Source organism: Equus caballus, chromosome 4, assembly GCF_041296265.1.
Source record: "Equus caballus isolate H_3958 breed thoroughbred chromosome 4, TB-T2T, whole genome shotgun sequence".
Taxonomy (NCBI): domain Eukaryota; kingdom Metazoa; phylum Chordata; class Mammalia; order Perissodactyla; family Equidae; genus Equus; species Equus caballus.
In genome coordinates, this window is record NC_091687.1 from 70,855,673 (window position 1) to 70,883,462 (window position 27,790).

A 27,790-nucleotide genomic window follows, 5' to 3' on the forward strand; every position below is an offset into this window, starting at 1 on the left:
ATACATGTTGCTAAACAAATCAACCTACAAATCCATTTTCAAGGGAGGTGTTAGGCAACATCAAAGCCAAGACAACATTCAGGGTGCTTAATTCATGTCATACCTCAGTTTTCACATCTCCTAAGAAAGAGCCACTCTCCTAAGAAAGGCTCAGCTCTGATTCCGGCCATGGGGAAATGATCTGAATAGTGAAAGTTTAATATGAAACTATTCGTGTGTAAGTAAATAATGACAACAATTTCTATAAACACAAACACAAATAACTATACATACACAAAGTCAAACATCCTCATCTGTGTCATTTGTATGACAGAATGGGGAGGGGACTAATAATTTGTTCAATTAATGTTATTTGTTTTTAAGACAATTACTTAAGGGCTTTACATATCTCTAAAATAACGATGGGATTCTTTCCACTGTTCTTAACAGGGCCAAATTTTGGAGAAATGACTTCAGCCAAGCAAATGAAAAATACTTGTAAATTCCCCAGATTAGTGAAAACCCCTCAAATACCTCACTGCTATTTTTCTTAGGAAAGCTGAATCCTTAAGGGAACATCAGCCCAGTATTGACCAGGATGTGAGAAGTGGACACACTCCTACGTGAATGATAAAGTATAATTAGGACATTGCAACAAGCTGTGGGGTTGTTCTTATTTTAAAATAGCTTTAAAATGTCTATGACCTCTGAATCAGGATCTTTTTCCCAACAAAATAATTCAAATATTCACAAAAATTTTGCTAAAAGAAAAGCTGATTAGAGAATGTTCCTGATCATTTAAAAACCTAAAAACAATAAAAATGTCCAACAACAGGGGAATGGTTAGTTATACTGTGCATATCCTTCAAATTAGCATGTTATATTGTGTATCAATTGTACCTCAACAAATCTTTAAAAATAAAATAATATTCAGACAACAAAAATGATGAGGGAAATAATATTTAATTACATGGAAATATTGTTGGGTACAAAAAGCAGCCTATGAAGAGTATAAATATTATTATTCTACTTTTGGAAAGCCTATGTGTGTATTTTAAAGAAATACAAAAAGGATATATGCCACTATGTTAAAAATGTTTGTCTCTAGAAAGGTGGATTACAAATGATTCTTATTTTCCTCCTTCTTCTCATCTACATTTATTTTTTAAACAATAAATATGATTTTTTTAATTAAGGAGAGAAAGTTAATTCAAAAACACTGTCTGAGTTTTCTGTAAATACACAAATTTAACTTTTTTCAGAAAAGTCTTAACTTTTCTGCCCAGGGTGGTGCTACAGCTTACTCATATTCCAACAGCGTAATTTTCCTGTCACATTGCCAAATGGGAAGGAAACTATAAGGATCCTGCCCCTTCTTGGAAAGGTTCCCCCTGTTCTTCTGACTGATCAGCAGTGGAAGGACACAGGGCGAACTGTTCAATTGTCTGTGTGCGCAGAGGCACAGACAAAGAACACGGTGTTTTATTAAAACTTGAAGAAAAGCAGTGCTATTCACAACATTGGATTTAGAATTGCAGGTACTTTTTTTTTCTTTCAAATAAAATAAAACGTATCATTTCTGAGAAATCTTTTAATATCCATCTTTTTTTTTTTTTTAACACTGTCCCTTCCTTAATGTTCCTCACCCGACACCATTTCTTTGCTCAACCTGGGGCAACACTTTTCCCTACAACTTTGCTTCCAAACCCATGTTTCAAGCTGAAACCAGGAATGGAATCTCAAAATTCCACAAAGATGGAAAAATTAAATTCAGGTTTTAAACGCTGTGCTCTGCCAGACTGACACGTCCCCATTGCTTCTTTGTTGCCAATTTCGCCCCATGGCCCTTCCCGGTACCAGCTGGAGAGAGACCTTTAAAAACTCAGCCTCGGGTAATAACAAGCAGGCGAGTAACCTTTGAATCTCATTAGAGCTCAAAGTAAGGAGAAAACTTCCAGCTACATTTCTTCAGTGTTTCCTAAAAATTTCCACAAGTCCTGCTCAGGCAACCTCTGCCTTCCCCAGCTGGAAGTGTGCCCAGGAGTCCTGACCAAATGCCTTCCAAATTGCAGGCTCTATTTAATTTGTGTGGTTTCCATTCCAAAGGTCCCTGTTAATTAATTAAAGTCTTGCTATAAGTTTAATTGAGAAGACAAGTTTCCTTAGAAGAAAAAATGTCTGCTCTTTTTAATAGGAGCAAAAGATCTGAAAAATAGCTGCATCAAATGAGCAGTTTCTTAGGATGAGTTGCAGGACCCAGCAGAAGGCAGGCGGGAGGCTGGGCAGCCCCAGTGCCTCCTTCCTCCATCTCCAAAAGTAGCCTGACTTTGAACTTATGTAAATGGTGAAGAGGGCACGAAAGATGATCCAGAGAGACATCATTCTTTCCCAGGAACACGGAGTGATGGGAAAGTGTAAGCGACAAATCAGAAACAGAACTCACCCGAGATCTGGCCTCGAGTTCCATTTATCTGTCTGAAACTTGGCTGCATGTAACAAATTGGGGTGGCTTACAGATTATAAACAGTTAAAATATTAATTTGTATGTATGCTGTACTTTTTTACAAAAAGAAATTCAATTACTGTGGTTCACACGAAGTACATTCAGTATGGACATTCTCTCAAGTGTACATGTGCAACACGGAGCTCTAACTCAGACCTGCTGTCCCCAGTCCTCGGTCTGAAGGATGGTGATTCTCTTGGGCCACTCTATAGGTCAAGACGAGTTACAGCGTGAGGCAATGGCACAACTAAAAGTAATAATAGTGACAACACATGCAGAGTATCAGTTTTTACTCTTTTTCTTTTCAAGCAAAAGTGGTAGTGTCCCTTTGATGAGTGTTATGGGTTGAATTTTGTCCCCCCCAAATTCATATGTTGAATGTCTGACCCAGTACCTCAGAATAGGACAGTATATGGAGATAGAGCCTTTAAAAAGGTGATTAAGTTAAAATGAGGCCATTACTGTGGGCCCTAATCCAATCAGACTGGTGTCCTTATAAGAAGAGGAAATTTGGACACAAAAAGAGACACTAGGGATGCGTGCACACAGAGGAAAGACCATGTATGAGGACATAGCAAACAGGCGGCCGTCTGCAAGTTGAGCAGAGAGACCACAGAAGAAGGCAACCTCCTAACACCTTGAGCTTGGACTTCTAGCCTCCAGATCTCTGAGAAAAGAAATTTCTGTTGTTTAAGGCACCCAGTCTGCGGTAATTTGTTACAGCAGTGCTAGCAAATAAATATAATGAGAAACCAAAAAACTAAAGCTCCTAGCATGTATTTTCCCCCATTGTCAAAATATGTAACTGCCAGCCTCTGGAGGTACTGGAGCTCTGCCCCAGCCCTTTATTCAGGATGCATATGACATGGACTTCTGCTTTCAATGCATTTATGATTGTAATTGTAATTACAATTGGAAATATTGACACAATTATCATTCTGAATATTCGAGAGCTTAAGCCCCTGGATACCTAGGTGTCTGTGGCAGAACTACTTAATATTAGCAGATCATATTATGACTGGTTCTAATGCATTGCCTTTGATACACCAATAACTGACACTTAGATAAATCAAGAAACATGGGGCATTTTTACATTTTTATTTAACATGTTATAAGTATGACCAAGGCAGAGGCGCCCACAGCTCGCTGTCCTGCCAGAAGCAGCGGTGGGCATGGAGCAGGGCCTACCACGTTTGGCAACCACATGAAGCTGGCCGCAGTTACCAGCGAAGGTGTTGTAATTACAACCACTCTCCAGTTACCAGCGAAGGTGTTGTAATTACAACCACTCTCCAGTGCTCACTGGTAACGAGGAATGCAGAATCTGACACATTCCACACTAGATTTCAGCCTGGGGCTTCTGATGCAGACAGAACCCTTTTTCTCCTTTTCTTTGGTCAAGCCTCTTGGATCCCTAAATCTATTGTTATTTGACTTTCCTCTAGCTGTTTCCAGTTAGAGCTAGCTTACTCCAATTTAGAGTAAGCACTTTAGATTCTGATAACACCCAGAATTTGTTTTCCTGCTCCACTCCAAGTTGACGTACGCCATAAATTTAATGAGCACAGTTTTAGCCATCATGAAAAAAATGAATGACGCTTGTCTACAATTGACCCTTTTCAGATCATCCAAGCCTGCTTTCTAGTCCTCTTGGATTCAATCTTTTTTTTTCCCCTGTTCAGTCTCTTAGATATATTCTCTAGTTGTCTGTGAGGTAAGACCCCCAACTCCAAACTCTGCAGAACATTCTTGAATGGGAGATATTCCTGCTGTTATAAAACATCCTCTCTTTGAACGAGGGAAAAAAAGAATCTTTCACTAGTGCCAATGCAGAGACTAAACGATGCCAAGTGTAGGAGGAGATAGGAAGGAAGAAAGGAAGGAAGGGAGTGGGCTGAGACAGGTCTCCAACGTGGGGAGTCATCAGTTTATTCTCTGAATCACCAGGTACCAGAGAGAGATTTAAATGACCCAGGTTTAAACCTCAATTCTCAATGATATTTACTCTTTCCTAATAAATAGCTCTCCCAACTCTGCACATTATTAATTTAGCATATGAATATGTAATTAACTGACTCAGCATTTTCATATGTTCTAAAGAACGTGCTCTAATAGTCTGTGCCTGTAGCACCCGACCATATGGGAATGAGCAGCTTCCTGTGGACTCTACCCTGACATTCAGTGGTCAGAGGAGTTATCTGTCCACATACGTAAGAGCTAGACTCATCTGGCTCCTTATACTCCCTAATCACAGCAGAGAATCAAAGTCTTTCCTGAGAAAGTGAGCTCCCCGGTCAGAAATGCCCATCCCTTCCTTGCTCAGGACGGAACTCAAACTCCTTCAAGGCCCCTTCACTGGCACCCACTCTGTAAGATTTCACGAGATGTAACTGGTCCAACCTCTAGACTCCCAGCCCTCAGGAGGAAGTATACCTCAATTGAATTCTGCCTCCATAAATTTTTAGATGGCAAGGTTCACACCTTTTAAATTTTCCCCAACTTCCACTATTTTATTCACAGTAGGTACTTAATAAATGTTTATTGTATTTTATTTTAAATAATTAAAGACATATACTTCATCATTAAAAAGTTAATTTAAAAAAAATTACTTCAGGGATGTTATTTTGACCTGGTTTAAGACTGAAACAGAAGGAGGCATTCTAATTTTTTTTTTATTGGAGTCAGGGAAGAGAAATTTTTTTGGGGATAGGCAAGGGATGTGGAGATTATATTTTGTAGAATTGTAATTTCAGTGTTGCAAAGGTCATTAGAGATAATGACCTAATATTTTTCCTTATAAATCTGAAGTTTCAGATATTTTATGGAATTCTACCTAGTCTTAGATACTAGCTAGTTGGTGGGTGGAAGATGCAGGATACTTAAATTATAAACCCACTCCCCAGGCACTATCTTAAGAAGCCGTTTTTTTTCCTGAGCCTAGTCAATTTCCGGTCTTTCAAACTGGAAATCACAAGTATAAGGAAAGTAACAGATAGCTAGAACACTGGGAAGAATAGGACAGATTGGAAGTCTGGATAAAAGATGCTTACTCCGTGCCGCTTTCGACCATCTGTGTGAGGAGACAGATGCCATCCAGATTTATAAACTCCTGGGCAAACGTGACATCCCGGGACAGGCTGGCCAAGTCCTTCAGGGCTTCCAGCTTGGCGTCCATACTCGACGACTGGATGCGTTCATGGAGCTGCTGGGCGTTTTGAGCCTCATTGGGGACAAAAACAAAGGGAAGAGTTTTCACAGAGGAAACCACAATAGATGAAAAATTAGTGTCTCATTGAGAAACGAAGATACAGAGGCCAAAAGCACAAGACTCGAGGCATACTACACGACAAGGGCTGGTTTCCAGCCATAATGACTCCACCGTCAGGCAATTTCTGTTAACTTCATGATGGGAATCTATTGCCTTCTTTTGACAGTGCCCATATTTCCATCTCTCGGAGAAGCAAGAGCATAAGAACAGTAAAACCCCAGAAATGGAACGGGTGTGGCGGTGCCGTAAATGGGGAAAATGTTTATCTCTTAAAGAAATTATTATCTATAAATGACAAAAAGCTATTTGCTTAGTTAAGCAATTATACAAATTTATACAGCATGTTCACCCACTCAGTCAATACTCTGAGTAATAACTGCCTACACACAGGGTTCAAAAGCTTCATTAGACACCCAAACAATCTTTCTGGGTTTCTGAAAATCTTCCAGCACAGCACAATGATGCTTGTAAATTTCACTTTGCCACAACATGTGTTTCACATGCATTGCCTACTTACTGCACGAATTTAAAACAAAATAATTAGGAAACCAAATTAGTAGCTTTGCCTAGAATTAGACTTCTCCTTTTTAAGGCATTTGCACTTGGCTTCTACATGCAAGACAGAGGGAATAGAAATATATTGGAGCAGCTGAACTTCTGGAAATAATGTGTAGTCTACATTTCTCATTCACTCAGTAAAGGTTTTCATATCTACCTTTCACTTGGGGCAGACAGTAAGAAAATAAAATACTAAATTTTTCTGCCTGTGTTTTTGCTTAACAGAAACAACTGAACATCTGTTGCAGCTATCATTTAACTCAAAACTGCAGTGGTTGAAGTAGTCTGCCATCCTCATAGTCTCCTTCTCAGCCTCTTGCTTTCTCCTTTGAAACTCGTTATATTGCAGAGAAAGGGGAAGAGGGAGTATTTGTGCCCCAAAATGAGATATCTTCTCCTGAACAGAAACTGATCAGAAATATCTGAGGAGCCCCATGTGAACGATAACAGGGTTCAGATTGCAGGATGGAGGAAGGGAATCCACACAGATACTGAGAGCAAAGGGACTCTGTCCCAGCGGGCTTTGCAGCTAGGACCCTTCCCTCCCGGCTCAGCTCTCCTCGCTTCTCCTGAAGTAGCGCAGAGAAGGGATTCTACAGGGAAACCAATGCACTTCTTCAGGGCCCAAGACAGGAAGGAATCCCACATCCCCATCACTTGGTCAGAGACATACTGTGGTTTCCCACTTAATTATAACCAAAAACTGACACTAAGCGTCAGAAATTAGAAAAGAAGAAGGAGGGGAAGACAGAGGAGAACGAGAACCTTCCCTACTCATTCACTGACCCCCAGATGGCTGAGAAATCGCTCAAACCCTAAATTCCATTTTTTAAAAAGGGAGAATGGAGAGCTAGCGAGAATTACTTCATCTTTTAAAATTGTTCAAAGATATACCATTCTCTAACATCTTCAAATGTATATACAGCATTAACATTAACATTAACATATAATATTTAGCCCAAGTCAATCACTTTGAATTCCCTGAAAAATAGGGAATTCAAGCAGGAAGTTTTCATTTACTAGAGACTATGATAATAATGAGTACTCAACAATTACTTCACTGTCATTATTAAGGCTAACTAATAGTGTTTGGTGCTGTTAATACTAGTAATAAGTCACTTTATGAGCCACCATTCTAAATACCTTCAGGAAGAAATTCATTTAATCTGCACAAGAGTCCTCTCAAATAGGTGCTTTCATTATCTTCATTATACAAAGGAAACTGAAGTGCAGAGAAGTTAAGTAATTTGCCCATGGTCACACAGCTTGTCAGCGCTGGAGCTAAGAGAGAACTTGGGCAGTTGGATTCTGGAGAACAGACTCTAAAGCAGTGGGTCTCATGAGAATCACCTGGATAGCTTCTTAAAACACAGATCCCTGGGCCCCACTCCGAGTTTTTGGTTCCGTAGGCCTGGGGTAGGGTCCCCTAAATTGTTTGCTTAACAAGCTCCCAGTACTGCTGATGCTGCTGATCCTGGAGTCACATGCTGAGGACCACTGAGTCCTAAACTGACCCCTCAGCTCTAAAACACTGAGGATACTGCATCTCACAGTGATGATGGAACGTGCAGCCCAGCCCCACTGGGCACACGGGCTCTGATTCTGTCTTCGAATTATCACCTCATCTTCTCCAGCTGGGCACAACGAGCCCCCTTGGCTTATTATACCAAGAAGACAATCTACTTGCCCTTTTAAAAGTGTACACTTCTCAACAGGAATGTTTGCTAAGAAAATGAAAAGTATAAGTCAATAATCACAAGATCTAGATAGATGAGACTTATTACACCATTCTTTCCACTTTTGTATGTGTTTGAAATGTTACCTACTTAAAAGTTAATGAAGTAATTAATTTAAAAGAAGAGAAATGAAGAGAGCTGACAGCAGAAACCTGAAAAGGACAACTGCTCCAAGCAGAGGAATTAAGACTAAAGAGTCTCAAACCCCAGGGCGACTAATGAGTTCCTGTTGTGGAAATAGAAAACATTTTACCAAGACAGTCACAATCAGCATGGCAAAGCAATACTCTGACTTGCTGGGGTCTCAGCCAAGGAATCACTCCCAATAACAGTAATAAAGGCTCCTCCAAATTGTGTCAAACAGCAACATTCAGTTGATGGGTGCAATGACCTGAGAAGTTTGTATGGAGCCATCCACCCCTCCGACGCTCAATCCAGTGCCTGAAATCGATGTGCCCTGCTTTCATGATGGTGTTCCTATCCTGCAAGGCAGACCTTAATCCTTCCCAGGGTACCATCGTCTAAGGAGTCAATTCTTCATAAAAATGTAGAGTTCCTGCGGTGTTTGCTGTTAGGTAAGTTTTCCTCTTGGTTTCAAGACAGAAGTAAACCCCGGAGGGGACATATCATTCATGAGATGGTGGCAGGCTTGGTGGGCTGTGGTGGAAAGCTCCCTGAACTAGGACGAGAACCCAGGGCTACTTCCAGCTGTGTCACTAATTAGCTCTGAGGCCTGACCAAACTTCTAACCTCTTTCGGCCTCATTTTCCCCACCAGTACACTGAAAAACTGTGATGAGATCACGTTTGAAGTTTTCTCCAACCCACGGAGTCACCGATTGTTTCTCAGGTGGGCAGGAACCCTCATCCCAGTCTGCCAGGAGAAGGCGCTGCATAGATGTTAGTCCTCAGTGTGAGCCCCAACACAAACATGACATCAATCCTCTGGGACATTTTTAAGGCAATATTTTTCCAGCTGGAACCAGAACAGGTAGAGATATGTATTCTTTTTACTTTCTCTAATTTCTAAATAATGTGGATATGAAACTCTTATTATTAAAAATAATGCATGAATAAAAGTTTTATTATTAAAATCAAGGTTTTGTAAGCAAAGCTTATTTTTTTGGCATCAGTTATTGCTGAAGATTACTCTGCATATAATTTTACTTGGCCTATATTCAGACAAGTCTTTACAGTTATCTGTTTCCAATCTATGCTCCTTCAAAATCAAAGGCAGAATTCTCACTCACTGATTCAACAAATACTTCTGGAAGGCTTTCTCTGAGCCAGGCACTGGTCTGCCTGTTTGAGATACAGCAACAAGCAAGACAGCTTAGGTTCTCACCTTCCTGGGGCTTACATCCTCAAGGTAGGGGGCAGACAATGAAACAAATCAATAAGAAGAAATCAAATACTGACGAGTTGTGTAGCAAAGCCTAAAATGGGGAGATGTGATAGAGAGTGACTGATGTCTTTTTAAGACAGGGCAGTTTTCACGGACAAGCAGCCTAAGGAAGTGACACGTATGTATCTGATTGACAAGAAGGAGCCAACCACATTGAGAAAGAGGGAGGTAGATGTCTGGGCAACAAGAATGGATAGTGCCAAGGAGGAACAGGGGGAACAAGCCTGGAATGTCTAGAGAGACAGAAAGAGGACCAGTGTGTCTGGGGTTGGTGGAGGAGGGGAAAATGGAAGGAGGTGAGGACAGAGAAGCAGGCGACCAGGTGGTCTAAGGTGTTCAAGAGCAGCAGAGTGGGAGGAATCCTGGGTGGTAACGTGCTTCCCTGACTGAAAGGGTGCGTTTATATATCTGAGACAGATGTGTCCCACCTTTGGAGCACTTAAAATAGTATTTATATTCAAACACTAGAAGCAACGATATTCAACAATGGGACAATGGTTAAATAACTCATGATATAGTCGCAGGACAAACTATACGGAATTGAAAAATGAAACTTTCAGAGAATGTAAGATAGCACAGGCACATCTTCATGGTGGAATATTAGGAGAAAGGCTAGGATGCAAATATATTTTATTGTTGTGGGGCATGGGTGCAACTGTACGGGTATGTGTGTATATCCACTAGCATGTAAAATCCAGGAGAAAAAGAAACATGTCAGACTTGCTCACCACTTTATTCCTAGTACCTAGAAAAGTTCTGGCATTTACCAGGAGTTCAAAAAAATTCTGCTAAATAAATGAATATGTAAGTACACATACTCGCCTAAAAATGACCAAAAGAAATAAATCAAGATATGACCCATGGTTAAAACATTCTGCATAATTTTCTTTGTAGCAAGCATCATTTTTCAAATTTTCCATGATGCTGCAATATTTTTATATTTGGGCGAAAATCAACCTTATTAAAAAATAAAAAACCTTAGTTCTGCTTTTTCACGCAGTCAGCACAAATAAAACAAGTCTGCTACTTGTGGGGGTGATTGTATCAGACAATAAGTTAGTATGATATCCTGGTATGTTCCAAGGATAGAATACAAGTTTCACCTGGAGCCACTCAAACCGCTTGATGTGGCTGCCTAACATCCTGGACTGAGGAAGGTCTGAGCCCAGGCTCCGAGGGAAACAGCCTCCCAAGCGATCAGCGGTGGGCACAGAAAAGGGTACCGGTAGATGTGTGCCAAGTATTTACCATCTCTGTTCTTGAAGGTGCCAATTAAAATTATCCCTAAGGAACGTCCAGTATGGTTCCAAGTCCATGATACCAATTCAGAAGTAGTCTAAAAAGTCCCAAGGTTCACAAGTTTCACAGACATTTCCAAATGTGCACTCAATTATTACCCAGCAGCCCAACAACACTTTCCTAGAATGTTTTCTCTGCCCCTTCAAAATGACTCCTTCACACCTTGTCCTCTCTCCTTAAAGTCTCCTATCCCCTGCCCCTGCTGCCCCCACACTGGTGGCCTCTCCTCAATTTTATTGAGGAAATCAAAGCAATCAGCCAGGAGTTCCTTCCTCTTCCTACTTCCACGAGCGCGGCCAGGTCTCTATCCTCACACTCTGCTTCTTCCTGATACTCTGCACTTGGTGCCCTGCTTCCTGTCCAAGGTCAGTCCTTCCCCGCAGCTCTAGATCCCTTCCCCTCTCACCTTCTCAAGTACTCCCCTTCTAGATTATCCCTCTTTCTTCTATACCATCAGGTTCTCTCTCTGCAGCGGATCATTTCCAGCTGCAAAAATCTCTAATAGTTTCTATTTTAAAAAACCAAACAAAACTGGACTTTTGTACATTGACCCAGATCCCCTTCAGCCACGCCCTCATTTCACTGTTCCCATTCTCAGCAAAAGCTCTGGACTAAAGAGTGGGTCTAAAGTTGCTGCCTCACTTCACCTCACATTCTCATTCTCTCTTCTCCCCACCCCAGTGAGGCTTCCATTCTCACCCCTACACTAAGAGTGTCTCCATCACGCTAGCAACATCTCTAGGGGACAGGTCCAGGGATCACTCCCTCATCCAATCTTCCTTATCATCTCAGCAGCCTTCAACACACCTAATTGCTCCCTCCTCCTTGAAACACTTTCTTCACTTGGCTTCTTGGCCAGCTCCTCCTTTAAAACTGAGAGTGTGCCCGGGGCTGTACGTTCCCTACGGCAACCTCATCCAGTCCATGGCTTTCCATGTCATGTACCTGGTGATGGCTGGCACACCGGCATTCTCCAGGTTGCCCAACACACATACCTAACTGCCTAGCTGACATGTCCTCACAGACACATAAGGGGCATCTCAAACTCTTCATTTTCCCCTCCTCAAACATAAAACACCACTGTTTATCTTGCCCAAACACCAGGGACCTCCTTGCATCCTCCCACAAGGACCACCATATCCACAGCATCAGCAAGTCCTGGGGGCTTGCTCTCCACAACACTCCTTCAGACCCTCCACATCCCTGCAACGCAGGCAGCTGGCGCCACCTTCATCTCCTGCAGGGACTGCTGTGACAGACTCCTAACTTGTTCCCTTGCCACCCCTGTGATGTGTTCCTGAGCAGCAGCCAGAGTGATCTTGTCATTCCTCTGCCCAAAAGCCTCCACTGGCTTCTTCTAAGTTAAGCTGCTAGAGCAATAGCAGGAAACAGAATTTAAGACATTCTACAACCTTTTTTTTTGGTTTCTCACAGTAGAGAAAAAGTGGTTTAACAACTTGTTGGTAGTGTTATTAATTAGGAATCTCTGATAACCTGAATCCACAGAGTGACTGAGACAACACCCTTTTTCTTTTTCGCCAGGGTAACCAGCCCCAAAAATCAGTGTGACGGGCCCTCTGACCTAGAAGCTTCTCATATTCTCCCTAAACAAGTGAGAGCAGAAAAGCAGGACTACACATAGAGCTGACAAAGCAACACTAGCTACTTGATGAGCAGTTTTACTTACTATGTCCACACGGGCCAAAATGAGGAATAATGGGCAAGAAGAGTTCAGGTCATATATAAAGAGGCTCTTAAAAATCCAGTAGTTTGGAATACTGAAATGTTTTTAGCATGGGCCATTATGATTCACCTCTTGCATACTGTAGTGACCTTATGGTATTTAGTTGCGTGTGTCTTCATTTAACTAAAAATAATGCCAGCATATGCTATAGAAAGAAATATATAAGTACCATCAGAAGTCATAAAATAAAAAAATAAAGTTAACCCAATGTTAACAGCTTCTTGTATTCTCTCTTGAGAATCAGTTTTATCCTTTATTTGGCATATATATACCTCTTTTCTATGTACATAACTGCGGTCATTCCATACGCAATGTTCTGCAACCTGCTTTGCACTTAATAATATGCTTGAGTGATGTCTCCCCAAGGCAGCACCTACTGCATTCTTTTTAATTGCTGCACGGTATTCTATCACATGGATATTACCTAATGCATTTAACTACTGCCAACTGATAGACATTAACAGGTTTCCAGATTTTGATTACCAAAAATAATGATGCACACGGCCCTTTGTGAATGTGGTATGAGTGCGTGTGTGTCCTGCAGTGCTTTTGTGAGTCTATCTATTGGATAAATTCCCAGCAGTAAAATTGTCAGGACAAAGACATATGTATTTTCAGCTTGGGTGGATACAGCTAAATTGTTCTCCAAAGAGGCTGGACCAATTTATACTCTCAACAGCACAGCATCTTTTCCTCACACTTTGCTCATCCAGGAGTGTAGATTTTCATCTCTTTTAAAAGAGAGATTGAGTTTCTTCTCTCACATATATCTAGATCTAAATGTAATCTATATATCTATAGATAGATCTGCATCTATAGGTCTGTATATATGTCTCTTTCTCTCTCTCTCAGTAGATAGATAGATAAATGTATTCCTTTATTTATTTATCGTAGCTCTGCCTGCTAGAATAAAGTAGATATCTAGATCTTTAGACACAACTGATCTATAAAAGATCTATACAGAGATAGAAATAGATACATAGATACATAGATCATTTTTGTTTGTAGCTTTTGGCCATCAGTTTTGGGGGCAGTGTGTTTCTTTCTTTATAAGGGATCCTGCAAATTGAGGAATTATCCCTCTATTTATCACGTATATTGCCAATTGTTTTTCCTAATTGCTGTTTTTGACTTTGTTCCTAGAATTCTTTCCAAACATAAAGATTTGCGGGCTTGTTTTTATTTTTTGGTTGTCAAATTTATCAATATTTTTCTTTATGGTTTCTGGGTTTTCTATTCTACTTAGAGAGGCTTTCCACACTCAAAAACTACAAATGTATTCATTGTAAGGACTTTTTAAAACAAAATTTCAGGAAAGTAAAAACAATGATCCGGCAACCAAAATTTCTTCTAATAGGAACAGTAGCCAAAATTTATTTCAAATATGCTTCACCCAACATGTGACCTCAGGTTCCATTTCCACAGCTATTACTATCATGGCAGGTGGAAGGAAACCCTACTTAGCTGCACAATCTGAAGCCCCCTAAACCCTGAACTGCTCAGAGATTCACACACATTTGCACACATTCCCTGGGCACGTTCATGGCGATGTTTTCATGATATTGGGCAGATGGATAAGGATATGATGCCTGAAAGATACACATGTTTAAGGTGGCCACTAGAGTTATTGTCTAAAGATGTGCAAAGCAGAGGAGGACCACCAGCCAAGTGTAAGGGCTTTTACAAGTAAAACAATGCTGGTTGTTTTTTAAGCTCTTCTCTTATCAATGCCCTATTTTGCTAGGAATAATGCAGAAAGGGTTGTTCTATGATAGAATAAGACAGGAAACAAATTCAGCAACAAAAATACCACTTTTGATACAGTGGACGTGAAACTCAACACAGCTGCACATTAGCTAAAATACAAGTGTGTGTGTATGTATGCACATGTATACACATGTAGGGGTGTGTGTGTTCTCGTCTGGATATTGAAGAGTTCAGCTGAGGTAGATGAAGGGACTGTAAAAGCTAGTATAACACCATGTGTTGTTTCTTTATGGTACACTAACACTTCATAGCAAATCTGATGAAGACAGCTATTTTTAAACATATTTTTATTGTGTATGTAAAAAGCGAAAGTGTCAGCATATGCTGACCCATATTTTTCAGTTAAATATGAAATAACAAAAAATAACCTATCAGCAACAAAGTGTACAGATCCAAAATATCTTGCTTATAGAGTAATTCCCAATTCTAGACCCTGTGGCTACAGCCAAACCGTAAAGCACTGTCTTTAAATGCAGACTCCTGGACTCTATTCCTAGATATGATAATTCACCTTCTCTTTAAAGACCCAGACACCAGCATTTTTAAAGTTCCACCAACGATTCAGGTTTGGGGACCAATGCTCTTTAGAGAATGTACACCAGTCTCTTGCAGGTGGACTCCATCTTATAATATTGCCTTATGCACTGGCTTTCATATCTTTCCATTCACCATGCTGGCAATGTGAAGAGCACAGACTTCATTGTCCCTGATAACACTGAGTCATGCCATGGTGTCAGTGTGCTCACTTGCAGGTTGCTGAAAAACTTGACCCTCCCAAACACCTAACCTTCTTTCAAAGAGTGGCTTAGCATGGCAGAAATTTTGTTCATGAACCTATGGCAATGAAAAAGACAACTGACTTCTTCTTTGGCTTAGAGAAGGCCTAGATTTAAAAAGTGAGCCTTGGGGTTGGCCTGGTGGCAAAGCTGTTAAGTTCATGCCTTCTGCTTCAGTGGCCCAGGGTTCACTGGTTCGGATCCCAGGTGCAGACCTATGCACCACTTGTCAAACCACTCTGTGGCAGGCGTCCCACATATAAAGTAGAGGAAGATGGGCATGGTTATTAGCTCAGGGCCAGTCTTCTTCAACAAAAAAAAAAAGAGGAAGATTGGTGCAGTTGTTAGCTCAGGGCTAATCTTCCTCAAAAAAAAAAAAAAAAAAAAGTGAGCCTTCCTAATTCTAAGATGAAACAAATGGCAAGGTGTACTCTTTCTGCCCAGCAAGAAGATGAGTAATTTTAGTGGGATAAATAGGAACTACTAAAACCAAACGAAACCACGGCCTCTAAAGGTCAAATTAACATTAATTCATGCTGACTATATTAAGAAGATCAGTGCTAAGTCAGACGAAAACTTCTCAGCTCAACATGTAGCCATTGAAAAATGAGCAGGAATTCTAATTTCCATTAAGTGGAAAAGAAGGCATCAAAAGACAGTTCAGCCACCTCAAGCCACATACTCTATTGAGTTTAATACTGTGCTTAGGTTCACGATGTTATTGGGTAAAATGTTTAGGCGTTTTTCAGCCTCTCTAATGTAATTTTCAACAAGAAGAATTTGTGGTAGTTACAGTACCCACAATTTAATTTTAGCCAGATGGTTTTCCCAATTTTTAAATTTATTTTTAGCCCAACACATGGCTTCAGTGGAAACCGAAAATGAGAGTTAGACACAGTTTTCATCACATATGCAGAGTGAAAATAGTAACACTTGGTGTATTTTGTGCAGATTATTTTTTAGGAAAGTGATAAAATGCACTGTGAAATAATATAGTTTAAAATGCTAATGTTACTACCCAAAGTATCTACAAGCAAGTAAGACAGATCAAGATAAGCAACATAGCTAGGTACAGGAGTCTCAATACTCGGGAGCATTTTGTTTAGCAGCTTTTATTTGGAAGACTATGAAGTGCTTTGTCCAGGATCAGCTGTCAATGAAACAGCAGAAGTGGAAAACATTTCTTAAGCTATATTTTTATGAATTGTCATAACTAACCAAAAGTAGAAAATGCTTTCACATGCAGATGTACACACTCCCTCTGACTTTAAAGGGAAGGAATAGGCTCTCTTTGGTTCTGCTCTGTTTGTTTGTTGTCTTAATGGGCTCAGATGGTATTAGGTGGATGTGTTGCCAGGTGGGTAAAACCAATCAGCACCGCTCAGCTATCCCATTCGTGATATGACAATTGTCAATGTGATCACCAAACTCAAACCTTAAAGTCAGTTTACTTGCACTTAACCTGGAACAAAGGCTTCCTTCTCTGTAATGGGAAGTGAGGTGGGGGGGCGGGGAGGAAGGGTGCATTTCTGCTAATCTAGAATCTGCATGTGAGGACATTCCAGAGACCTTTCGTTTTGCAGTAAAGTCATCCTCAAAAATTAATATCCCACAATCCCATCTGGTGGAACTGGAGATCAAAGAGTTTACTGGAAAGCTATAAACTCAGATCAACTTACTGGAGAAGTAGTTAGTCGAAGGATAGTGCCATTTTTTATTTCATTGCGATTCTGGAAGAGAAAAAAGAAGATTTTTGTAAATCTTCAAGTACAAGCTTAAAGAAGATAACAAACACAAATATAATCTAGCAAAGATTCTATAGTAAGCATTCTTATGATTCAGTTTATACTCATTTAAGTAATTTTTACTTATATCTACAAAGAACTTTAAATTGAGTCCCAGATATGTTAACTTTATATCACGTCATAGACAGCATTAAGCACAGAGGAAGTGAATATAAACCCAAAGAATAGGAGTAGAAGGTCTAAGAATAGCAAACAAAAAAAGAAATTTTAAAAGGTTATTAAGGAAATATGACCTAGCACACCACTCCTACATATACACCCAAAAGAATTGAAAACATATGTCTACATAAAAACTCATAGAATTTCATAGAAACATTACTTATAATTGCCAAAAAGTATAATCAACTTGAAGGTCCAACAACTGATGACTGGATAAGCAAAATGTGGTATATCCATTCAAGGGAATATTATTAGACCATAAAAAGAAATGAAGTATGGATACACGCTGCAGCATGGATGAACCTTGAAAACATTACACTAAGTGAAAATGTCCAGACACAAAGGCCGCATATTTCATGATTCCACTTACATGAAATGTCCAGAATAGGCAAATACACAAAGACAGAAAGCAGATTAATGGTTGCCAGGGGCTGGGGAAGGAGGAGTGGGGAGTGAATGCTAATGGATGCAGAGTTTCTTTTTGGGGTGATGAAATTGTTCTAAAATTGAGTGTGATGATGATTCCACAAATCTGTGAATATACTAAAAACCACCAAATCAAATCCTTAAAAAGGTGAATTTTTAGTATGCAAATTATATCTCAAGAAAGCTGTTATTTTTTTAACAAGTTATTAAGGAGTCTGGTTTCTTAACATTTGCTGGCTGCTACTGCATGTTGCACTAAATTTAAGAACAAACAACATAAACAAGCGGATCTCAAATCAGTCTGTCTCCACTTGGCGAGTATATTTGAGGTGAGTGTTTTGAAGCTATCACTTAGCACCTTTGGCACTGAAGGTAGATTTTCACTGGCAGTTTTATTTTCTGCCACCAGAGTACGCACCATGCTCAGCTTTCAGGGGGTGACCCTCTGGAAGTCACACCACAGCATCCCCTGCCCTGGAGCACTAAGGCCAGGAGGTTAGTAAAGTGTCTTGAGGATCATTCTCCTGCAACACTTAAGGCAAGCCGCAAGCTGGAATTTGCTCAGAATGCAGCAGGCACACTGAGGTGGTAGGAAATTTCTCAGGATGAGGTGCCAAAAACATTAGAACACTCACTCTCTCCCTCAGCCAATTCTGATGACTTATGGGAAAACAAATTTTCTAAAAGAACTACTGTAAAGAGAGCGGGCTTCGGGCCAATACTCCCTCCCAAAGACAGCCTCATCTGAACGTTTTGCACCAAGCGCAGGCAGACCTGAAGGCCCAACACTGCTGGATCCAAACCCTCCTTGGGCAATTCCAGCCCAATCTAGAGCACCCCCAGAGGGACACCCTGGGCTGCCTCTTGAGAGAGCAAGCTCCTATTGGCAGAATTGTACAGGTAAGAGCAGAACGACCACCCGACAGGCAGGCTCAGATATAAGATGGAGAAATGAATTTCAGTCACTTAAAAAATCTCCTTCAAGGAGCTGGCCCCGTGGCCGAGTGGTTAAGTTCGCGCGCTCCGCTGCAGGCGGCCCAGTGTTTCGTCGGTTCGAATCCTGGGCGCGGACATGGCACTGCTCATCAAACCACGCTGAGGCAGCGTCCCACATGCCACGGCTAGAAGGACCCACAGCTAGGAATATGCAACTATGTACCAGGGGGCTTTGGGGAGAAAAAGGAAAAAAATAAAATCTTTAAAAAAAAAAAAAATCTCCTTCAACTCTAAAATTCGATGACTCTATGAGCATTGGAGAGGAAGGCAGCAAACACTAATTATAAAATATTAAGGAAGCTGAATACAGGGCACACCTCTTTGCTACTCAGGTTCTAAATGAATTGAGAAATAAGAAGATGAAAAACTAAAATATCCCCTTTATTAGTTATTATGGAGAACAAGGCTCAGAGTGAGAACCAGCAGAGAGCTAACTGGGCCCTCAGATGAGTATGATGTTGAGGGAAGACCTAAGGCAGGTTCTTTCCCAAAAGGAAAAAGGGGCCCAGACAATCTTCCCAAATAACCAGACAAGTAGGGAAAGAGGCCCTCAGGATATGAAGAGGCCAGGAGGGTTCAGTGATAATCTCTCCTCACGGAAATTTGGAGCAGGGATGAGGCAATAGACTAATAATAGCAATAAACTAATATTTATTGAAAGGCACTGGGCTGAGGTTTTTGCTATAATGTTTATTTAACCATTATAATCACTCTACGCTTATTTTAAAGATAAGAAACCAAAGCTGCTGCCAAGAGGATAAGTTATTTGCTCAACATCACGGAGGGGGAGGGGAGGACTCAAACCCATCCCGGAGGGGAGGGGAGGGGAGGATCTGACATCAGAGGCTGTGCTCTATCTCTCCGGAAAATGTAAGAAGACCTAGATCCTGCATTTATCCTTAGAGGGGTGAGTTCATCAACTGGTCCACAAACCAGGGAACAAAGCAGTCAGAGTGCTATTAACAAGCGCTTTGCAGATTCCCAGGGGTTCCCTATGGTGGCAACAGGGTACCGGGCACCGGGTGAAAGTATGACTGGGGTGAAATTAAGCAGTTGGCCTCCAGTCCCCCACGTTGACTCCTTTCTTCCTAGCCTCCAAGTATGAATTCTTTGAAGAAAGGGTCTTGAGGACTGTTTGTTTAAAACAAAAGCCATATTAAAACCACTGACCAGCAGAGCTGGGTTGGGACTCCTGCTCCGCCTCACACCCACTGGGTGTACTCAGTGCAAGCTACTTAATCACTCTGATCTAAGTTCTCTCTTCCCTGAAATGGAGAGAACAAGTCATTGCTTAGAGAAGTGTAGTAAGAACTAGAGGTGACATGTGCATTCTGTCTGGCCTACAAATGACTCAAAAATGAGAGTGACTGCAGCTGTGACACAGAGAGCAGCAGCATCCCTTCCGCCTGTGCCTTCCCAGTTGGCAGCTCATTTGCCTTCTCTCTCTTTCTTTCTCCTGAAAAAAATGCTTTTTAATCAGTGTTTCATATTCTGGAATAAAAAAGAGAAATAGAAGAGCTACTAATACATGCATGAGAAACCTTAAGTTCCCAACAGAAAGATAGATCAAACGCCAAGAGAAAGGCCATGGCAGAGCTCTGCTTCAGAGGCTGTGTTCCAGCAGGAAAAGCAGCCGGATCACACCCCTTTACCAGGGCCGAGGACACCTTTCGCTCTCCAAGGAATGCCTAACCTGGAAGTAAGCTTGGTTAATGAAGGAGAAGGCTGGTACTTGCTCAGATTTCATAAATTCCCCCAGGCAGTGCACAGCATTGCTGAGGTGCGGGGTCTCCAGATAGAACAGTCTGGATTTTGCCCACATTCCACTTCCTACCTGGGGAATCTGGTACAAGTGACAAAGTGACATAGCTGTCTTTTGTGCCAGCTTCTCCATGTGTAAAATGGGGAGAGTACCTGTCTCCTAAAGATTATTCTGAGGATTAACTGAAATAATCCATTTAAAGTGCTTAGAACAGTGTTTGGCACATGACAAACACTCAAAAAAAAAAGTTAGTTGTTTATTACTAAATGCAAAAATAACATCGAAAAAGTACATTGCTACATACCCTTGTTTGTTTTTAGGTAGTCTCCTACATGTAATCTGATCAGTAAAAATAAGAGTGCGATCTATGTTATCCTAAATCTAAGACCCTAAAGTCAGTAGCACATAGTCAGCAGAATAACAAATATTAGCAGTTGAACACCTCATCAATCATCAGACCAACATGACTAAGGAGAAGTCCTGCCACACAGCACACTTCACATCGAAGGATGGGCACCTGGCACTCACTCTTTTACCATACTTGGGCCTGTTTCTGTATCTCTTTTGGAGGGCCATTCCTCCACACAGTCCTCTAAGCATTCAATAAGCGCTGTGTGTGTGTACATGTGTGTATATGTGTGTGTGTATGTGTGTGTGTTTGTGAATTTACTTACTTCTCTTGTTCATTGGCTGTCTCCCCCCACCCTCAGAATGTCACCTCTATGGGAGTAGATGGTTTACCACCACCATATCACTCCTATCTAGAACAGTGAATGTCTGTGATCTGGCACATGGTTGGTGTTCAACAAGTATTTGTTGAATAAACGGCTAAACCTACTATATGTCTGGCCACAGATGAGATACTGGTGTCAGATACAAAGTTAAACAGTCCCTGTTGTCTGGGACTTCAATAAAGTGAGAGAGATTGACATGTTATATCTGTACCATAAAAGAATTTTGGCCCATATAGTGCATGATTAGTATTGTATAAGCACATACGTGTGGCAGAAGGAAGAGAGGAAGAGGGCGTTCAGCAAAGGCCCTTAGTGGAGGTGATATTCAAGAAGGCCCTCTGATCTATAAGCAAGGATTTCCCAGGAGAAAAGAAGAAACAGCATTTCTCAAAGGACAAGATATCCTTATGGAACAGAAAAAGGTCTGTGTGGTTGCTTCCAGCCTAGGATGCCCAAAGAATGGAAGGACGTGACACTAAAATGTAGGCTGACCTTGAGCCATTTAAAGAGGGGGGCGGAGGGCGCAGGAGTAAGTGGGGTGAAATTCCAGCTCTGATTTGCTGCTAGTGAACGTGCCCCTCTCTGGAGGGGCCAGTTTTGCAGTACGGTATCCATATCTATGCTTAATGCTTCTGGTCCATAAGTGATAAGGAAAACCGGAGGCTCATGCTTTAGAAACAAGTGTAGTATGTCCTCCTCCATTAGGAGGAGTGCCATACATCTGGGCTGTGAACAGAAACCATCTACCCTGCCCCCACACTCAGCTGGACACCGAGAATCCAAATCTTACTATCTAGAATCACAAAACTTTGTGCTCTTCCTCTCTTTGTCAGCATGACTTTATTCTCTGAGGAGTCTTCTGCATAGGCAAATGGTATAACTGCTCGTTAGAGGAACTTCCCGAAAGACTCATAGACTCTGAAGTGGAAAACTTCAACTGTTTTCATCCCAAGATTCTTTGAATCCCTCGATTCGACATTCTCTGCTGTTAATACCAATCCTGGACTATTGTACCATGACCCATATGTGCTTTGAAAGACCAGCCTAAATCAAACTTCCAATTCTCAACAAATTCTGATCTTACCTTCTGTGACGGGCTTTTGATGTGTCAGCTTGAATAGGTTACAGTGCCCAGTTATTCAAGCAAACATTAATCTAGTTGTTACTGTGAAGGTATTTTGCAGTGTGATTAAAGTCCATAATCAGTTGACTTTAAGTAGGGGAGATTATGCTAGATAATCTGGGAGGGCTTGAGTCCATAAATTGAAAGGCCTTAAAAGCAGAGCTGAGGGTTCCCTGAAGAGGAAGAAATTCTACCAGTGGATAGCAGATTCAGCCCTTACCTCAGAGTGGCAGCCTACGCTTCCTGAAGTCCTGCCCTATGGATTTCAAATTTGTCTAGCCAGCCCCTACAATCACATAAGCCAATTCCTTGCAACAAATCTCTCAGCATATATCTCCTACTAGTTCTGCATCTCTAGTTGAGCCCTGACCAGTATGCCTCCATCTGCCAAGACCCTGTCAAAGCTACTCAAGGCAGTATTCTCCTTTACCATGGTGAGCAATACGCTGGTCAGCTTTGTCATCAAAAGGTCCCACCCTTGGGGAGCAGCTTTTGACAGAGCTAATCCTCCAGCATTCCACCGAGTCAGGGTCATCTTTCTCAGGCAGACAAGGAACACCACTAAATGATGCATAAAAGCATGTGAGGAAAGAAAGGAAAAAATGGGCGAACTTCTTAAAACTCCTGTGAGAAGAATGTATCCATCAACTCACAGGGCCAAGAAACTGTCCCATTCTCCTCTCTGGGAAAACAGTCTTTTATTCTCCATTTCTCATATGATGTTCATATCATCTGCTTTAGAATCACCATGGATGCATATAAAAATGCAGATTTCTATGGGCCAGCCCTGGTGGCCTGGTGGTTAAGTTCACCACACTCCGCTTCAGTAGCCTAGGTTTGGTTCCCAGACACGGACCTACACGACTCATCTGTCAGTGGTCATGCTGTTGAGGCAGCTCACATACAAAAAGACGAAGAAGATTGGTAACAGATGTTAGCTCAGGGCAAGTCTTCCTCAGCAAAAAAGAGGAAGATTGGCAACAGACATCAGCTCAGGGCAAATCTACCTCAGGGGAAAAAAAAATGAAAGATTTCTAGGGAACCCATTACATAGCCACTGACTCGGGGGCTTGGGATGCTGCATTTTCACTATGATCCAGTAATTCCGATGCACAATAAAGTTTAGAATCATCTCAGTCTCATTCGTAAGACTACCCGCCACATTCAGAGTGAGTATTCTGAACTTCAAAGTAATAAAGTCTGAGGCAAACAAGACTAATTGCAGCTCCCAAAAAATGAAGAGGAGAAAAGAAGTAGAAAGAACATTTCTTCAGGGAAATGCCCCGACTGCACACAATGTAGGAGAATAATGACAAGTGGCCCAGTGAAAGCCAGCTGAAGCCCTCCTGTCATATTTACTCGTACCCAACAGTTCCAGACCGTACTAGCCCCTGACATTCACAGGCTTCTCCATAGGGTGTTTTTGTGTTTCTTCACAGAACTAGCTCAGCGACTTGGCCTCTGTGTGGATTGGGTAATAAGATCTTGCAGAAAAATGTCACTGTTGTCACATTTTTCCCTCTGAAATTTGTTTTTCTCAGTATGCCAAGTTTCTGTCTAGCCAGACAAATTAAAAATTATGCCCTGGTCAAAAATCCAAATTATACCCTCTTCCTATTATTTAACAAGGAAAACAGAAGGTCCGAGGGGGAAGGGGCACTTATGACCCCACAAGACCCTGGACCTTGCAGGGTCTCCTCCCTGGCTCCATGTCTCCTCTTCTCTGTCTTTGTCTTTCTCTGTCTCTCTCACCAGATGTGACAAGGACCTTACTTTGGATATATTACTACAAAACCACGCTGTTCTTCAGATGCATTACTCAATCATCACAAAAACTGATTTTGCATGTAAACCTGATCCCTTTTGTCCTTTATATATCCATTTGGGTGATCTTGAAATCTTCGGGCTGAAGGAAATAACTGAGGACAGTATATGATGTGCTGGTTGCTAGGTTACAGAGTGATGCCTCTAGACAGAGGGCTACAGGTCCAACATTTGAGGGGGGATGCTAGAAATGCGCGAAAATAAAATGTGAACTCTCAAAAGCCAGGAAAGAAAGGCTGAGAGGTGGAGGTGAGGAAGAAGGATAAGGAAGAAAGGGTAGCAAACTGTTCTAAATGCACATTTCCCATAACTAATGCTCTGGCCTTCCCCAGGGTTGCTTACCCTTGGGGGCAATGTCCCGCCACCCCTGGTACAGCTTTAGCAGTTCATTTCTTCCCATTAATTGAAGGATTTGGGTTTGGCTTCTTCTCCACTCTGTTTTCATGCTTCTAACTAGATTCTATTATCAGTTGTGTTTTTCTTTAATCATTTTACTTTTTACAGAACCTAGATATCCTTCACACTATTCCCAAAATCAGAAGAAGAAAGAACAAAACAGGTATTAAGTAAAATATCTATTAACTACCTATGTGTGGTGTGTAAACACAGACCGTGAAGGTGGAGGGCCTGTTCCTTTCTTTCTATGGTAATAAGACCTGGGGAAAAGGAGTGGAGAGAAGCCCACTGGAGCCCTGGGAGTCTACCGATGCGGTGAGCTGGAGGGGAAGAATGAGAGAAGAATGCCTGTCTCCCTCAGCATTTTAATCAACCACTTGTAAGAGAGAGAGATAAAGAACAGTATGTTTATCTGGAGAAGAACATGTTTATCTTAAAGGCACATGCGCTATTAGATGTTCACTATTGCTAAAAAAGAGGCACCCTTTTAGAAAGGCAGGGAAATTGCTGGCTTCCTCAGGCAATTTCATGTAGCAGGAGTAAGCACACATCTATCTCCACCTGGTGTCCAGGCCCTGGGACCAAAAGCTCAGGGGAGAACCCAATCCATGTCCATGTCCTTCTAACATCCTAGGACAAGAATTGACGGAGTCTAATTTGTTAAGAAGTAATGGAAGGGCATTATTGAGATGTGAGTCTTGGACTCAGCCCTGAGTCAGAGTAACCAGTCCCCTGGAGCACAGAAGCTGAGAGGGACAATTTTAGTAATCCAGATGGTGGGGGGATCAGCACCAGCAAATGTATGGTGTGAGCATCAGGGGGATAAGTACATGTTATTAAAAAATTCTCTCTCACTGTAGGTGCTATGCTGGGCGAACAATGACAGGCTAAGGATGACGGCCCAACAGGGGTCTGGGAATCTAGAAAGTGCAGTGGACTGGAAGGAAGGAAGCCCCAGGTTGGGCCTGGGCCAACTGACTTCTCATGTGACCTTGGGCAAGTCAATTTGCTTCAGTTTCCTCATCAACAGAATGGAGGCAAGTGGCCCAGCACCAAAGGTCAATTCCAGCAGCACAGTGCTGCCTCCCATCACTGCAAGGATTGGCAGTTACAGAAGCTAGACTGCAGGCTCCAACCGGAGACCACTGGCTCTGAGCATCCCCAGACTCCAAGTTAACAATCCAGTAGATAGAACCCAAGATCCGAAAAGCTAATAAAACAGTTATGTGTGGCTTAACAATGGGGATGACTTCTGAGAAATGCGTCGTTAGGCAATTTTGTCATTTTGAAAACATCATAGAGTGTACTTACACAAACCTAGATGGTATAGCCTACTACACACCTAGGCTATATGGTACCAATCTTATGGGACCACCATCACACATGTAGTCCATCATTGATCGAAATCTTGTTACGTGGCGCTTGACTGTAACAAGTTCCATGACAAAAATATATGTCTTTCCTCCCATACATAACTTGAAGGAGAGTAACAGGGACAAATTTCTGGTGGGTGACTTTGTAATGTTTAACAAAAGCCTTAAAAATGTTCAAAATCAAATTCTATGAAGTTTTCCTATGGAAACATCAGAGATGTAAACATTTTACAAAAGATATCCAATGCAGCATTGTTTATAACAGAGAAAAAACTAAAAGCAAGCCCAAATATTCCAGTTATTTATTTATTATATCTCAATTCAGAACCCAACATTCTTGGCCCTACTTTGTAATACTGGAGCTGGCCCCTGCAAGCATTTTCCCTTTGTCATCTGGAAGAATGTTAAGCTTAACCAAGAGGGCACAGGAATGATGCTGCCTTGTCATAGAAAAGCAGTTCTCTTGCAGATCCATCATCATCATCATCATCATCATCATCATCATTACCATTTTATTGTTGTTATTCAATGTGGAAGCCCTCAAGCTTATTGCACCCTCAGGCCCTACTTCCCCTACCAGAGGCCACTTCTGAGCAGCAATGTGTGCTCAACCTTCCAGTAACAGACACATTTCTATAGTCCAGCACAGGCCCTCACCCTTCCCCACTGCGCTGATGTCCCCATGGTTGTCAGGCCCTCTTTGAAGAGCCTTGGGGAAAAGGGCAGTGCCCTCTCTTGGTCTTCAGTTCTTAAATTGTCCACTCTTCTTCAGACTAGACACCACAGTTGCTTTGCTCCAACTGCTCCTTCTGGACCCATCAGAGTCCTCTTTTATCCTATTACTCCCAGTTAACCAGCTTCTACCAGTTACCAATTTTTAAATTAAATTTTCCCTGTTCAAATAATGGTGTGATTTCTGTATCCTGACTGGACACTGACAGATATACCAAGTCTTCCAAATGTCCCCTAATATGAAGGAAAACTTAAATAAACATGGTAAATCAGGCCAATGATACTTAATATAGCCATTAAAGTGTTGGTATAATAGAACGTTTAATAATATAAGAACATGTCACCCTGTATTGTGAAGTGAAAAATATAGGTTGCACGATAGTATCGCAGCCTGAGTCCAAATTGATGGGAAATGATGTGCGTGTGTATGTACTGAAAAGATACCGGTGCCCAGGTACATAATCATGTGAACAACGCTCTTCAGTTGTAACATGTAACAAAAGGAAAGAAAGCAAGAAAAATGCCTGATTCTGTGGGTATTTGCCCGATCTGGCTAATGAAGTTTGGTTATATCTCTAGGGGATAAAACAACCTCCCTGGTTTTAGACAGAAAGGGACCTACACAAGCTGGGGTGAGCCACGTCAAGCAGGCTTTCCCCTGCTGTCTCATTTTTGCATCCATTCGAGATAGTGACTTGATTGCCAGGCCCTCACACTGCCATCAATTTTAACCTACCCCCCAATCAAATGACATGTGCAAATGTTTAAACCTAGGTTGTGAGGGGCAAGTTAGAGCCTGTGGTCTCAGAAATCCACAAAGTGCTGGAGAGAAGAATTACACTTACAGGAAAGAAGCCAATGCTTGAAAAAAATGGTTTTAAAGGGTCATTCCAGTGGCATTGGCAGGGACCACCGAGGATGCTGCTACAGCTGGGAAAATACCAACTCCATGGCCTTTTCTAGGCAAAGCCAATGCAAGCAACAGACTATGGAGAAAGAACGAGACATAAACCTTTATAATGGAGAGCTATGGGACAACATGGGTTGGAAACAGCAGAGAAGGAAGAGCAACCGAGCTTGCAGACTGGCTTCAAAGAGACAGAGTGGTGTTACATGGCATCCCAAGCATAGCCTGGTGTAGTGTGAGCCACTCAGACACTGTCATCAGACAGGTTTGATTCAAACCTTGGCTTTGGCACTAACAGCTTTGTCACCTGGGCACTTGGCACAGTGCCTGGCACATAGCAGGTGCTCAGAGAACATTCGGTAAATGAATACATGTACATGACATCTCTGGGCCTCCTTCACTGCTACATAAAGACAGTCACACCTACACCATATGGTGTTGTCATGAGGATTAAATTACTGCTAACAAAACCTCTGCCTGGCACACAATAAGGACTCAATACATCATTCATAAAGAAGA

The 27,790-nt window shown here is 41.6% G+C and overlaps 1 protein-coding gene across 23 annotated transcripts in view; it reads right to left on the bottom strand.

The window, feature by feature from the left end:
* Positions 1-27,790, bottom strand: part of ELMO1 (engulfment and cell motility 1) — a 523,453-nt gene that overhangs the window by 356,834 nt on the left and 138,829 nt on the right. For all 23 annotated transcript variants that reach the window (XM_023639526.2, XM_023639522.2, XM_070264858.1 and 20 more), the window contains 2 exons: positions 16,714-16,764; positions 5,533-5,702 (listed from right to left, as the gene is read on the bottom strand). In XM_023639526.2, the coding sequence (XP_023495294.1) occupies positions 5,533-5,702; positions 16,714-16,764 (221 nt within the window). The remainder of the gene's footprint in view (positions 1-5,532; positions 5,703-16,713; positions 16,765-27,790) is intronic.